General features: G+C 39.4%; 1 protein-coding gene across 6 annotated transcripts in view; it reads left to right on the top strand.

The window, feature by feature from the left end:
• The window catches only part of PACC1 (proton activated chloride channel 1), a 90,021-nt gene that overhangs the window by 37,038 nt on the left and 36,871 nt on the right, over window positions 1–16,112 (top strand). For all 6 annotated transcript variants that reach the window (XM_082306025.1, XM_082306024.1, XM_082306029.1 and 3 more), the window contains one exon: window positions 6,352–6,474. In XM_082306025.1, the coding sequence (XP_082162151.1) occupies window positions 6,352–6,474 (123 nt within the window). The remainder of the gene's footprint in view (window positions 1–6,351; window positions 6,475–16,112) is intronic.

Below are 16,112 nucleotides of genomic sequence, written 5' to 3' on the forward strand. Positions count from 1 at the left end.
TAAATAGAAATGGTGTTGCAATATAGCTTTATAGATTTGAATGGGAAATGACATAGTTCATTTAAATTGCACACTCAGTACAAATTTAGGCCGCGTCCCCCAAATCTTTGAGATGTAATTTAGATGAGCAGGTATTTGCTTGACAGAAGTAGTGTGTGGGGAGCATGCCCATTGCTCTGGTCATGAGATGGAGAACGTGCTCCCTTCACTGACTTGCGATCGTATGTGAGTGTCATAGCTTAAGGACATGTTGCCTCCCCAGATTCATGTTAAGATACACACAGTGAAGTTGGGGTTGGGGACAGGATCTCTGTGACAGCTTGTGTGACCCAGAGCAGCAGTTTCCCTCTTGCTTTCCCATCATTGGCTCTAGAGATGGGAAAGCTCCCACAGCTGGGGTATGCGGAGGACAGAGAGGGAAACTCACATGTCCCAGACAAAAATTTGCAGTAAAATAATCACCAAAGATTGTAATCAGGATGATGGAAGAGTCTGGGCTAGTTTTGTTTGCTTTTTTTCCTTTAGGATTGTCCAGGGCAAAGTTGACGCATTTTTAAGTGCCGCATCTGCTCAGTCACTTGGCTAACGTGCCTGGTTCTGTGTTGCCACCAAATTATATAACGTAGCAGGATTTAGCCAGCCTCACATGCTTCACCACAGTGTGGTAGGTCATTTGACAGTATGAGGAACATAATATGGTAATTAGGGAATCTTGTCTTTCTTCTTTTTTCCCCCCTCCAAAATAGACAATTTCATGCTTGTGGGAAGGTATCGTGCTAGCAGTTCTGGGAAAGGACACTTTCTCTTTATCGCCCAAACAGGCACAATACGTACGGTTACGCTGCAGGTTTTCCTCTTGCTGGCGTGACAACATCTCCATTCTCACATGGAAATGCAGCCTTTAGGGCTGAAAAAGCAGTTCAGGCCAGCTCGGGCGTTTAGCCCATTGTTATTAGACCTTCTTGTGAAGACCAGCAAAACTTTAAAACTGGAGAATTCCCTATAACTTCAGTCAGAGCAGATGAGAGTCCAGGTTATCAATACTGATGCAAACGTGAAGCCCCATCTGCTAGAGCTACTATCTTTTCCTTGAGACAGCCAATGTCCTTCTTGTAAATCACACAGTCCGAAACTTTAAAACTGACTAATACAGCCCCAGGCACAGCTGTGATATAGGAGGGGGACTGCCTGTGCGTTAAGTAATCACGTGACTAGGTACTATATGGAATGAAGTAAAGAAAGAGACAGTCCTACTTGCAATACTCGTAAATCTACTGTAAAGTACTTGGAAACTCAATCTGTATTTAGGATCCTATCTAGGAAAATACCACTGAACTTCTGTATGATACTCAGCAACTGAAAGCTAAGCATTTCTGGACTGAGGCCTCGGGTTTCTTTTAACAACGGGTATAATTGCAGCTCCTCTGCTCTGACCTTTTGTTGGCTTAATGTAGGCATCCAAGCTTGAAAGTTGTACATTGTACAAAGGGAGTTCGAGTTTGGTTTTCTCTTACTACACCTACAAGTGGAATGCCAGTCTGATGTGCTTAGAAATGAAAATAAACACTGAGCAGAACAAGTAGAAGCACTGTTGGAGACAAGGGTTCAGTATAACTTGGGCACCATAACTTCATTCTTATAATGCCATCTTGAAGATTTATTTTTAAGCAGAAATAAATCTAAATAAATCTATTTTTTGGCCTTTCCTCTTCAGGTGATGTAGGATTAATGTATATGGAATTGAACAAATTTTCTAAGTTTTACAGCGCACGTCTTTGGAATTACCCTACAATGTATTTATTAACTGTTGCTTCACTCTAGCAGCCACTGTGTTTTCTGCAGCTGAAAGAAGGTTTTAAAACCTGATTTGGAATATGAACTGACAAAAGTGGGAAGAGAGAGAATGTCTCTGTAAAATGTCTGTAATAACTTACCTTCAAATATGCGGGCATTATACGATATAGGATCTTAAAAGTGATTTTATCCCCTTTTGATAGACACAGAGCTTATCTCTTTTTGAGATCAAAATTTACAATATTCAAGGGGAAAAATTAGGACTACTGATTCCCCTTAAATTGGTTTTTACAATTAATTGTATAAATTCTCTTCTCCTATGACCAATTTAAGCTGTTTGTTTCATATGTAGTTGTACCCAAGGGGAAGATGCAGCTGGGTTAAAGATACGTGTTTGCGTGTGTGCTTGAATATTCCGTTATTAACGAGTGAGGTAGTTTCCTGAAATGAGGAGGTTTTACTGATGCCCTTTATTTTATGTAATTTTATGTTAAAGAAATTATATTGTATTTTAAAAGGTAGTCAAGCACATGAGCAATTCTGGAATAAAAAATAAGCACAGGCTTCTTGGATATTTGAACAATTTCGACTAATGAGCAATACTAAATAGTCTTGGGGGGGGGAAGCTCGTATGCAGAAGAAAAAGAGCTGAGTTTGGGAACTAAAACAAAAACCACAGAGTGAGTAGGAAGCGTATCTTGGGTAAGAGTAAAGAAAAGCTGAGCAAGAGCTCTTGGGGCAGCATCCCGCTTTACCAGCTGGGGGCACTTTTAGCTGTCTCATTTCTTTGATTCTTGCACAGCTGGAAAAGATCTGACCCTGTAAAAGGGCTTGTTAGTTTTATCTTGAAAGTATAGCTGATAAATAAATTGGGGGGGGGGGGAGAAGAAAAACAAACAAAGAGTAAAGTCAGTTCTTGTTTCTGCCTTCTGTCTGTGGGAGGTTTCTACCCCTTCAGCTAGAGTGCAAGCACTCGAACAGGTTGAGTACCTGTATTTGGCACAGCTGAGAGGCTGAAACTGCGGTAAGGAGCACAGCCTGGAAACGGCATCAGAAGTCTCCTAAAAATGATCTAGCATTGATGGTGAAAGTTTCTGTACTCTCAGGAGCAGAGGTGCTACAGAAGAGCCCCACTCCTCCCCTGGCCGCTCCCTCCCGTCCCCCGGCTGTGGCAAAGGCTGATCCAGCTGTGCTGGGGCCGGTGGGGTAGAAAGCACAGTGAGCAAGGTGGAAGTGGGTGACAGGCATGAGTGGATGGGGAATGCCTCGAAATGATAAATTAATACTAGTTATTAAAACTAACAGTTAAAACTAATTATTATTTGTGAACTTGATAATAATTAAACCAGTTACTATTTTAGAGTAAAATTGTACACCAGTATCTTCTAACTGGCAAGACCTCCAGAATCCTGAGTTTTCTCTAGGTGGTCAGGTAAAAATGTTAAGAGCTGAATAGTTCCGCTGGTGCCAAAGTTAAATGTGCTTCAACAGCGATTAAGGATCAGATTCAGCCTCCACTGAGGCTGTGGTTTCACAAACGCTTCTTTCTCACGGTGTTGCCATCCACTCACTGTTCATTCTTGCTTGCTTCCCACCTTTACCCGCATACTCGCTTCTGCCAGTATAACAGTTTGTGCGACTGCAAAGTGAATTAGATTGGGAAACTAATTCGGTTTTTAAAAAATCTTTTTTTGGGGGGCAAGGGTGGGTTATTTTCCTCAATACGGTTCAACGTGTGCCGTACCAGCAGTTGTCCTGGCACAAATAAGGTTGTGGTGTAAGGTGGGAATAAGCTGGAGGGAACAAGGTATTAAAGCCAGCACTGTTGCTGAAAGAGATGTTTGTGAAAATGCACCTTGTTTTGGTGCAGAGCAGCAGGAAAAAGGGTGTAACTAGCTCTTCCGGGAATTGCTGGGTTATATGTGGTCATTTTGCTCAGAACAGAGACCTAGCTCTGAGTGCCTGTGGACCCCCGTTCAGATCCCTCTTTTCTGTAGCAGGCTGAAGAGGAATCTTATTGCTTCTAAACTCTGGAAGAGCATGCTGTGCTAGACTGGAGTGGTTGTAAATTTATTCACTGATAGAAAGAAAAAAAGAAAAAACAACTAACCTGACATTTTCTGTATGATACTGTTGTTCTTTGGTGCAGTCATCTCATTGTCCTTTTCTCCATTGTGCCTTGGGCACTGCTGCCACAGGAGATGCTACAAATGGCCCCTCGTGCTGCACAGATCTATGTCCCTTCCAGGTATTCAACTGAAACCTGCCATTCCTTGTGCTGTAAATCAGCCCTCCTGGGTGCGGTGGCTGCACAGCCAGCCTGTTCACTCCTTCTCTGTGTGTCTCACGACTTTTCCTTCTCATTTCTTACACAGAAAAATAGACATAGGTGATTGTAGCAGCTTGACCAAGATCACAGCCTGGTCTCTGTCAAAGCGTGGAATAGTTAAATAGCTCTCCTCACTTCAGGCCACTGCCCAAGTCACCTGCGTCTTAACAAGGGACCATTCCTTCTGGCAACTTGATTTGCTCATTTTCGTAGTTGCATGTTATGTTTCTGTGGTACATATTTTTCATTAATATGGGCTAATTGGGTCATTAAATAATGTTAATGAGAGACAACCAAATTCTGCTGTATGTCCGCATACATCTCTCACTGCACACCCGGGACCACGCTCATCTGTACCACTTCTCTTATTCCAGTCCTAAGTTCTTCCAGTGCTGCTATTGCCAAAGTACACAGCGCCGTCCTTGTGCAGTGTAGATAGATACCTGCTAAACCCCTTTGATACTGCAAAGCTCACTTTGCCTGGGCCCTAAGGAAAGGGGCTCCTCTCACAGTCAGAAATCGAGAGGAGCCTGCACGTTGAAGTCAGTGACTTGATTCCGAAATGTAAATGGGATCAGAATTGTGTTGTATAACACAATGAGAAGGTAATGATATTAAAGAATAAAGAACAATAATTATCCCCTGCCATTTTCTTTATTAATTTTATTATCAATTTTATTATAAAAACTCATTGATCCCTTCAGTTCTGTGCACAGTCTGTTAACAGGTCAACTGCTTGAAGCCTTTCTCCAGTTCTTAGCTGGGCAACTTTCCCAACAAAGTTGATGCCATTTTGCCTGAGTAAGAGGACCAGTAAAAAGGAGAGAGCATTTTAGGATTTGTGCCACGTAGTGGTGTTAAGAGTCTTTAAGGCTTCTCCTTAACCCCCAGCCCGGCAGCGAAGCAGAAACACCCTGTTGGCTCTGCCTGGCGCTTGCAAGCAAGCTTATCATTGCTGTAGCTGTATGTTGATGCTCCTATCTATGTCCCAGTAAATCAGTAATGTGCCATTTATTTTCTCCTCACTTTACTACACAGAGTCCTCTATCTTCAGGTTGTCAGATTTCTCATCAGGGTTGAAGCCATGAGTCTTCTCTGCCAAATGCAGTATGTTCAGGAGGTTACATTATACTGTCCTCTAGTGGTAAAATATCCTGCTTGCAATCTTATCTCAAAAGCAGGGTGCTTTCAGGCAGTTCTTTATGTTACTCACACGTTAATACTGTTCTTGAAGAACCATCTTGCTTTGAGGAGGTTGCCTAATAATAACAAAAATGTTTCGGAAGACGTTCTTAACAAAAAAACTTTGTAACAAAGTTGATGTAAACTGTGATAGTGATGCTTTGCTAACATAATTCAGTTTCAGGTTTAGTTTTAAGTTTTGGTTGCCTGCCTCAGCCATTCTTCTGTGGTGTTCCTTGAACTTACACATGGAAAAATATTTGTTGGAGAAGTGCAAAACATCAAGTCAAGGGATTTGAGTTATTGCTCTGTTTCGACTGTAAAGTGTTGGCAAAACTTTGGATATCGTTTTCACCTACCATTTTCTGTATGGAGAGTGGAGTGACAATAACAGCTACTTCATCACAGTGTTTGAGGGCTGTTCATGGAAACGAGGTCCTCAGTGCAAAGAATATATGGTGTAAAAAATGGTAATACGTTGCCTCTTACAATAGGACCAAACTCTTTGAGAGAATCCTGTCTCAAAGGATACCTCTCAAAATACCTCAAAATCCTGTGGTATTTTTTGTATGTTTGCATAAAATCAGGGTGAGCTCTTGCCATACGTAGATCACCGTTTTTCAAGTTCTTTTTCAGTGAGTTCTTACCTAGTTTCACAGACTCTGAAGCAAGATGGAGGCTAGGGAAAAGAAAACCAACAGATTTCAAATGTTTATTTTCCTTTCTTTGCTTTTCATACAGGTATATTAGAATATGTTTTGTTAATATGTTTAGACCTAAGTGATTAAGTCATTGATTAACTAGTGTTAATCAGTTGTTGATTTAACCTTTAAATAATTTCAAAAAAAATTGTTTGAGATAACTAGAAAGTAATAATAATTGCAAGTTACTGTCTGGTATCCATCTAACCAATGATATACAGGTGAAAATTCCACCAATTACCCTGTTGATAATTAATAACTCTACTAATATAGTATTTAATAGAAAATTAATAACTCTATTAATGGAGTTATTGTTCACATGCATTTTTCTGCACTCTTCCACAGGAATAAGTATAGAAACAAAGAAGTTCATAAGAAACCAAGCATCACGTCCAGCCAGCATCACTTTTTTCCCCCCAGTGGAGCAGCAATCTGAGGGACTTCAGATCTCCAGAGCACAGCAATTAGGTAAGACTTAACGATTTTCATGAGTCCAGACTGATTAAAAGGTGTCATTGTACATAAGAAAAATCAGCATTCAGGTTGCTGTTAACTCTTGGAAGAGTTTTCATCTATATATGTTCCAGAAGGAGCCGCTGCTGACGAGTAATTACAGCTCAGAGCAGTCCCGTTTTGTTTGTTTAACCATGAACACTCATTGTCCTGTGGCCATCGGGGGAGATGACTAGGAGGAATTCAGTTGCCATTTGCCCATCACTTAACGCTGACCTAAAATCTGCCTGTAGCAGAGTCGCCTCCTGGAAGACGTATCCTGAACGTCCTGCTGAACTGCATGACCTTGACGTGAAGCGCTAGTGCCAGGGCTGGAATATGCAATGACTTTGTGTTTCACTACCAAATTGTTACCTAACAAGACCCAAATCATTGCTACAGTGTTATTCTGACATATAACAGGCTGGATCTTAAAACATGTGCGAGACTTGTTGTCTCCTAATGCCTGTGTGGATGATGCAGCTTTCTTTTGTGAATGGGCAAAAAGCCTGGGATTTGCCTTTAAATGCTTTGAAGCTGCAGTGTTTTTTTTCTCTCTGTTTTCTGAGGCCACTGTTCAGGACTCGGCAGATGCTCAAATCCTCAACTTAGGTCATTTCAGTGAGGCAACTGGACAGTTAATTTAATACTGATCAAAGCTAACTTGAGGGGTGGCAGATGTATGCTAGATGGGCTGTAGCTCAATGTGTTACAAACTATTGCTATAAAGGCATCAGTGAAGGATTTGCTGTGGAGGAAATAGGAGTAATGTAAGTGATTTGTCAGGCAAACCACATTCTTCTGTGCCCTGTACTAAACTGCTGTTTGCTTGGGTGGCTTGTTTTGTATGCAATAGCTTTCTGACATACGGGTTTTTAAGACACTGAAGTGTTGCTTAGACTTGAATACACGTATAGTTCACCACCTGTATGGTCCACCACCACACGAGGCCCTGGAGTTACCTAACAACATTAGGTCAACTCAACATCCCTCCCCAGACTGGTCAAGGAGTGAGGCTTGCTGACAACTGGCTTGCTACTGCTAATGAGGCTTGAGATGAAGCTGTACATCGCAGATCAGTGCCACGGACCTCCACCTGCATAAATGAGTTGTGGATAATGTTCACCAACAGCTGTTATTGTTTAATCACTTAGAAACACAGGACACAATATTGAAACCAAATAGCCCTCACATACATAGTCAGGAGGGAGAATATAAGCTCCTCCATGAGGTCTTCTCAGTTGCCTGGGAGAGGGGGGGGCTGCTGACTGGGGCGTCCCACATGGGTACCAAGACAGATCCCTAAGGTTAGACAACATGAACAGCTCTGCCTTACAGCAAGCCCAAGATACATCCTCTTCTAAAGATTTCAAACTGACAAATAGGTCTACCGCATGTCTAATAATTCTCCAAATGTCATCTACTCTGCCTTGCTTACATACCTCCTTTAAAAACACAAGAAGAGGAACAATGTTTTGATAAAATATTTAAAGAACTAGATCCTTGTCCAAAGGTTATTGGTAAAGAGACGGCACTTGATTTTCAGAACCTGAGATCCTGATTTCAGCTTTCGATTTCTATTGATACAGCTCTGTTGCTTCAATGGAGCCTGTCTGGCTTTCCAATGACATCAAATATGGTCTGAAATCACAAGGGAAAGCTATTTGCTCTCATTTTTAAGTCACAGTAGGGTATATCCAGAAGTCTATGAATATATTGATTTGCAGTCATTCTGAAAGTAGATTCTAATGATAGCAATTGAAATCAACCCCCGTGGACGTTTGGTAGTCAAGAAATGTTTTATTTAAAACATTTTATTTAAAACATTTATTTAAAACAATGTTTTATATAAAACATCAAGCACGGAATTAATGTTGATATGAAAGCTATACCAAGCAATTCATACTAAGCAGCAGTAAGTGCCTTGTGGGCATTTCTTTCTTTACTTTCTCTCTTTTTTTTTTTTTTTTTAGTTTTTTGTTTGGGGTGAGTGTTTTTGTAGCAGCAGAGTTAAAAAAAACCTTGCAAGGAAGTCCACAGTACAGTGAAATATTTTAGCAGAGGGCACTGTACAAGACTTGAGCCACCTTCTGGGGTTTTTGTTGGTTGGTTGGTTGGTTGGTTGGTTTTCTTTTTATATTAGGAATAACTCTCTTGCAGCTTGGTATGTTGTTTGGCTGATGTGTGATGGATTTTCCATACATGTATGTGGTAAGAAGGGAACCCAATTTCTTGTCATACTGGGTATGTCAGTTTTTTCAGAAGTAGTATATCCTGCTAATTTTGGGTCATCACATCATATCATCTGTTTTTACCCCATTGGCTGCATACAGTTTTCTCTTTAGAAGATGGGAAATTTGCTCCTAGCCCTTAACTGCATCACTAACACCTCATCCTACATTGTTGTGAAGTCAGCAATTGCCTGTCTTCAATTCTTCACTAAATATGGAAGAATTAACCCATTCCTTACTCTCTTACCAGAACTTTTCATACAGATCTTTCAAGTTTGTAAGGGTCAGGCCCTTTAAAAAATGAATTACTTAACATGTAGCAGTGACAAAGTTGATTTTTGCAAATAAATTACTTCTAAATTAATATTGCTGATACTTTGTCAAAAAGTTTATCCCTGTGTTTCCCTTCTATTTATTCATCCTGTCTTGAGATCTTTGAGTTTATAAGCTGTTTTGCGCTGATTTATGTTTCCAAATAAGCTGTCTTTTTATATACAAGAAATAGTTTAGATGTGACAGTAAAGATACGGATTTTTTTTATAACAAATACTGTAGATACTGCTAATTTATATCAGTAAATTTAATAATCTTTTTCTCCCTGCTCTTACATGAAGATCAAACCACTTAATACCATGGTTTACCACTGATTCTCTGGAATTTTATATCAGTAATGACAGGAAAGTCTATTTACTATGCAAATAAAAATAAGTAGTACAAATAGAGTTAAGGTTAGAGAAAATATTTGAATAGAAGATAGTAGATATGAAAAGTACATGTCGGAATGGCAAACAATTAGAATGAGATTCTGGGTTGACACAAACCATTATAGCTCCATGGGAGTTAATAGACCTATACCAATTCACATAAGCTGAGAATCAAAATAATGAAGTTAAGCTTAAGAGAAAAATGGAGAACTACAAATGGGACTTGGAGTACGCAGCGAGGAAGTCTGTAGGTTGCAGGAAAAACACCCAGCAGAGATGACAGTAGTGCTTCAGCCACTGGAATAATTTTTTCTCTGGTTCTGTATGTCTGGTAGTTGGTTCATAAATGGTTTCTTATAGATGCAAGAACATGGACTAGGTAAGAACATAGTTGAGTTTGTCTGTAATTAGGTTAAAAAATACACTTAAATGGTCCAGCCGCTGGATGTCTCTCTTGTTCTGCTTACATGAGTGAGGACTGGCCTTTCAGAGTGAAAAACCTACATCTCAGAAGGATAAATGGGTCACTATGGAAAGCCAGCTGTCCAGTGCTGCCGAGCTGACTGAAATGATCTGACACCAGTCCAACTCTCAACATTATACACTATAAGTACGAGATATAAGCAAGATTAACAGTTGAGAAATGCATTTTTCTTCTATTACAAGAGCACTTCTTCCCAGCCCCATTCTTCTCAGCTGTGCTCTGCACAACTGTATTAATAACCTGGTGCCAATAACTGAATATTATTTGAGAAAATAAGTTAAAATCAGTAGTGCCTTTCTCGATAGTTAACAATATGTAAGCAAATACTATGTTAGGCTGGATAGTGGAAATGCACCAGGTAAATTTTCTCTTTTCCTGCCAGGGATTTCTGGCTCAGGTCAGTTGAAGTTGGTAGTAACTTCAGCTAGACAAGAACCCGATTTCCCTTTTCTGGAAGAGTCTGCACATTCTATTTATTGCTCTGTTCTGAAACAGAATTGAGACAGACACACATTCAGAACTTTCCATGAAGTCCAGTGCTGGAAAAGTAAACGTTAGGAAAGACTTTTGGTTTACCTGTGTGAGTCGAGGGTACAGGACCAGGTCTTTGTTTTGCTCAGCTGCATTGCTTAAGCAATGGAAATCTTTCTGCATGCGCATTATTGGCTCTTGTTTGTTTGAGGCATTGAAAATAAATGAATGCAGGAAAATGCTTAAGAAATCCTTAAATCAGTTTCATACTGCTTCATAGCACATAGCTTTCAGTGATGTGAAATAGAGGGAAGACCAGAGTGAAGCCTCAGGCAGTGATTTCGGAAGGACCTATGAAGGTGAGTGATGAGAATTTACGGTTTCAGTGATTTAGCTAGGATAATACAGGAATTTGGGGTTAGGGAGGAGTGTAATAGAGATCTTAAGTTTCAAGGTAATGTGATGACTAGATAATTTTTACCATTCTTCAGTTCTCCACACTGTTTTCAGAAGGAGTTTCATCTGTATATTGTGGGATAGTACATTTTCTTATATTCATACTATTTGTTTAATTCTTTAAGTTAAAACCCAACTTAGATTACATATTCTGAATGCTAAAAGTCTGATATCTTTCAGAATTTTGCTGGATTTTTTTTCTGTATCTCAGTATACGTGAAAGAAGTTATGTAACTTTTTACTTTAATGGTTGGCCAATATTTGAGCTCCTCTAGTTTATTTCTGTCAAAAATGTTGATATGAAGTGATGTATCTTTGTGTACATTCTTTGTAATCAAAGTGGGATTAAACTGAGGTCCTGTTTCCCTGAATGTAGCAAGAAAAAAGACAATAGGAAACAGCTCCTTTGGCAGTAACCCAAGCCTCTCTTTTCAATCAGCACTGCACTCGGAAAACTCTCGCTCCCTCTTTTTCTCTCTTTGTGGGAATTCAGGATCATTCTACAAAGCGTTTCACTGTTTGTTTGGTTTTGGTTAGGTGGTGTTTTTTTTTTTTTGGCCTGCATATGTAACATTTCTGACTGGGTCACTTACACCATTTTGCTAAAATCTTATACACACCTTTGTGCATCCACGTGGCTCAGGTTTTTTTTTAATTTGCCTGTCTTGTGGCTGGTGGTTGGGGGTGATACCTATTTGTCTGCGTCTTCTGTTTGCCCACAGTTATATTTCAAAACGATTTTTCTCTCTAGGACTACAAACTGTTTTCATTCCACTCTGTTCCCGGTCAGTTTTCTCTGTAGCCATTAAGGAAAACAGGCAGGGAAAGCGTGCCTCCCACTTCTTTGTAAAAGGTGGGTTTATGAACCAATCTATTACAGTATTTTGAAATGTGCTGTTATCAATTCTTTTGAGCTTCACTTCTTTTTAAAGGACCTAAACGGCATTTGGTTGTCCAAGAAGTTTTGCTCTCTCTTATCTCAGACAGTGAAATGTTAAGAATATCAGAAGTGGTGTTTAACAGTCTAAACTGAGCCTTACACAGGAGATGTGCTCATTGCCATGCTCTTCAAGTCTAGGGCAGACAAACCTGCATTTTGCTATACTGAATAGTTTAAGGCCTCTACTCCTTCTGGGTTTTAACTTTTCCAGGTTAGTATTGGGAGAGATCTTTGCCTAACCCTGATTATGTATAAAAACAATAATCAGAAGCGGTTATTTAGTGCAAGAGCCAGATTGTATGGTTGTTATCTTAGACTGGCAGTGAAACCCCTGGAGAGTTATTTAATTTTGTAAATTAGCATGCAATTAGAGAAGGAGTTTTGCTTTGAGTTTTTTAGGAGGTGTTTATTTTTTTTCCTCAGCAAAATCAAGAATAAGCATCACTATAATGTATGGTTTCTTTCTATAGCTTTCAGCTAGATTTAGCGATTGCTTCAGAGTTCATCATTAATTATCGTATACTGTATCTTGCAACAATATTTGTCCTAGTGTTGTCAGAACTCCATGTAGTGTGGATCTATTAAAACCCTGCAAAAGCAGACATGAAGGGAAAGGGATAATAGTGTACGCAGATGAGTGCAGTACAGAGCTCTGAAGTTCCAGTGTATTTTTAGTCAAAAGCGAATGTCTGTCTAATTCAAGAATTATGGAAGAAAAATGGATCTGTAATTATGTTCATAATTAGAGAGGCCCTTTTTGGTGCTTAATCTAAATAATGTAAAATATGTAGGTAGTAGAAAACATCAAAGCTGATAATGTAGGAGGTTATTGTGGTCCAGGGAAAGGAGGGGGAACCAGATTCTAAAATAGTTAAAATCAGTGTAGCTCAGTTGGAGCTCTTTACTTCTATTGATGTACACTAGTTGAAAATCGGTTTATGACTTCAAGTTGCATAGAAACAAAGGAAACCAAAGAAACTGTTATGAAAGCATCCATCTAGCAAAACATTGGGGGAAGATAAATACAGTGAAAACAGAACTCTCTCTAAATTAAATTTACTATTAAATTTAATAAAGTTTCCTAGTGGGGAGTTCCTGGAAAATGTGGACTGAAATATGAAGCAAACTTTGATTGCTCTTTTAGCTGCCTTGACAGTATATTTACAAGAACTAAATTTCTCTTTTTTTTTTTTTCATTACTTCTAAAGAAACTTTCTAGAGAAAAATACCCATGCTTCATAACCACCTTAAGAAGCATTTGCTATGGTTGTTTCCAAAGGAACAGCTTAATGGTTTCATAAATATCAAAGTTAATAGGCTCCTAAAAACAAGGAAAATTGCCTGTAGGTGTTTTCTGCTTACACAGAAATAGCTACTCTCTGAACTGAAACTTTCTCTAAACTTTCTCTCTAGGCCTGTTACCTATTACTGCATACTTTGCTGTACTGTTCCTACTTCCTCTAGCTGTTTTGAATCAACAGTGGGTAGAGCAATACTTAAAGGAAATATACTTGAGGGTGAAACATGATCTAACAAATTATAAAAAATAAACAATATTAAGGATAGCTTGTGCCTATAAGGAGATCAGGAACAGTCTAATGGGGACACACTTTTTTTTGAAAAATGCAACAGCTATGCCACATCATCATAAAGCCATATGTATGGCTGGCTTTGAAGAAAAGATAAAATCTTTCAAAAAGTGGCTTCCAGAATGGAGTCTGAAAAAAATTATTTTTTTTCTTGTATTGAGTTGCTATTTGGTGTGCAGTAGGAGCTGCTTCTCCTTTATTTTTGCTGCCTTTTTTCCCTTGATTTTAATTTTAATGGTGTTAAGGCGCCTAACAGTCTTGATAAGCAGCTTTTACTAAAGATATAAAATCATTATTTTCTGTATGAACTTGGTAATGTGTATAGGCCTCATAGCAGTCACACTTAGAGAAAACAAGAGCCCTTTCCTCCCCTTAGAGATGCGGGACAACCCAGCTGCTAGCAAATTAACTTACACTGTGCTTTACTCTTCTTCCATTTAATATTTGTGTTGTACTGGGAGGGCTTATCATTATTAGACAGCTCACAGAATCATGCTTCTGAAAGGACATGCGGGGTATGAAAAGAGATGCTAGAAAAGTGGGTCTTCCAGTTAGGATTGCGTTACAGGCTTCGAGCCCTGGTGGACTTTCCGCTGCTAGAGCCTTAAGGCAGTCTAAATGCAGATTTTACAGAAGGCAGCAGGAGACTGAAACAAGGCTGAGCAGTGCTGGTTTATGGCGTGGGGACGGTCTGGTGAAAGCTGCTGGTGCTCTCCCCATCAAGACTGAGCTGGTTCCACCTAGGAAGTGCAGGTGGACTGTGATTTAGTTCGGGATATCTGCATCCCCATTTGGGGTCCCCATTAGATAGAAACTAAGAGGCCCTTGCCCTACTCTTCTTTACTGTTCCTAGTTTTGGTAATTTCATTTTGTGTAGGCAGCTGTTCATCATGTTAGGTATTTGTATTTCACATTCCTCAAGTCTCCTAAATTCTTTGTCAGTGGGGAAGAAACATTCATAAAGTTGCTTATCCACTGGCAAGTTTTAGAAATCTGTTATCTAAAGTTTTATGTAGGAGCTTTTATCAAAATCTTTATTTTCGAAAGGTAATTCTAGGAGTACATTGTTACTAGCAACACCCCTGGGAGACTGGCTCCCTCCAGAAAACGTATGCCTCCTTAGAAAAGATGATGAGATGTCATAGTCTTGACTTAAGAGTGAGCTCTTAATTCCCTCAACTGCTGTTTTTTGACAAATCCATCCCTGATGCTCTGTTGCAAGGCGTAGTGTACAATAAGGAAAAACATTTTTTCTCCTTCAGGCAACAAGTAAGCCTCTCCCCCTTTCCCTTCGTTCAACTGCAGTTGAACAAAAACCACCATAGAAACCTAGAGGGAGAAATAGAATTCAACAAATATTTCTTCTAATCACTAGGTACAATATACAATAAAACTTAATCCGCAACAGTTCTGTCTTTAAAATGTGCATATCTTCTTTCCCCGCTATGCTAGTCTGAAATAACGAGGCAGGGACCAACCACTCAGGCTGGCGCTGGTCTTCTCTTACTCTGCTTTGGCTGTCAGCATCAGAATTTCTATTCTTTCTCTTTCGCTTAATTTTGAGGGTCCTTCTCTCCTCTTGTTCTCCTTCTTCCACTGATCACTCCCTCCTCCATCATGTCACTCTTTCCTTTTCTTGATTCTCTGACAGCTTTTCGGTTTGCTCCACATTGGCAGGACTGGACCTACTGAATATTTTGTTCTGTCTGATTGGGGAAGCTGAAACTCAGCATCCCTTGGATTTCTCTGGGTGTTGTATAATTGAATTGTCTAGAGTGTTAATCATCATTTGATTATTCTGACATTCTTGATGAAAAATATGTATATTAAAAATCATAATGTAATTACAGAATTTGCTTTTAGCATGAATATATTTCTCCTCAGTGACATTGAAATTATTTACTACTCCCAATATTTATGTATTATTTTGACAGATATGCAGTGGGCTATGAGTAATTTTAAGGTGGCACGGTTTACTTCATGCAGCTTAAAAGCAAGGATTTTCCCCCTCCCCTTTTGCCCCATCACATTTTATTATTAATGGCCACATTTGAGTTGTCAGCTTTCCCAAAGCCTTGGTGTATGGGCTGGAATGATCAGATTAATTTAATTGCTTAACCATGTCGTTGCTAACTAGGAGTACTGAACACCCTCTTGTTCTTGCTTTATCTTTTCCCTAGCCGTTCTTCTGGGGTTTTTTTTATTCATCCTGTTAGTTTTAAACATAAGAATTCCAAGCTGAAATAGCCTGTAATATGGAAATGTAGGCTTCCAGGAGCTGTGTGGGCTAGGAATAAACTTTTGACTTTGTCTGGAGGCAGGATGCTAAGACGGCTCAGCTGGCAGGTTAATGATGATTGTCATGAATATTAAATGATAGAACCAAAACAAAACTCCCAGAGAGACACTTATGCACAAATCTTACATAGCAACAGAACCAGCTCAGACAGCTGGCTCGCTGTAGACTTTCTTGAAAGAAAACAGCGCTGAGGCATATTGGGATGATTTTTATAAACCGGAAAGGCAATTTGTGATGCGCTGTTTGAAAGTTAGAGGTCTTAATGATTTATAGCTTGAAGCAGAAATCTGTTTTCTAAAGTAGATAAATAACAGGTAAATTATATCTGTGCTGTTCTCCCTTGTATTAAGTGTTTCAGAATATTTTTGAGCTTTGTGCTCACTAAAAATGTGTACGAGGGGTAAGCCTTACTGTTAAAGTTCATACCAGCTCTCTGGTGT

This window comes from Platalea leucorodia, assembly GCF_965183815.1.
Source record: "Platalea leucorodia genome assembly, chromosome: 3".
NCBI classification, from domain to species: Eukaryota; Metazoa; Chordata; class Aves; order Pelecaniformes; family Threskiornithidae; genus Platalea; species Platalea leucorodia.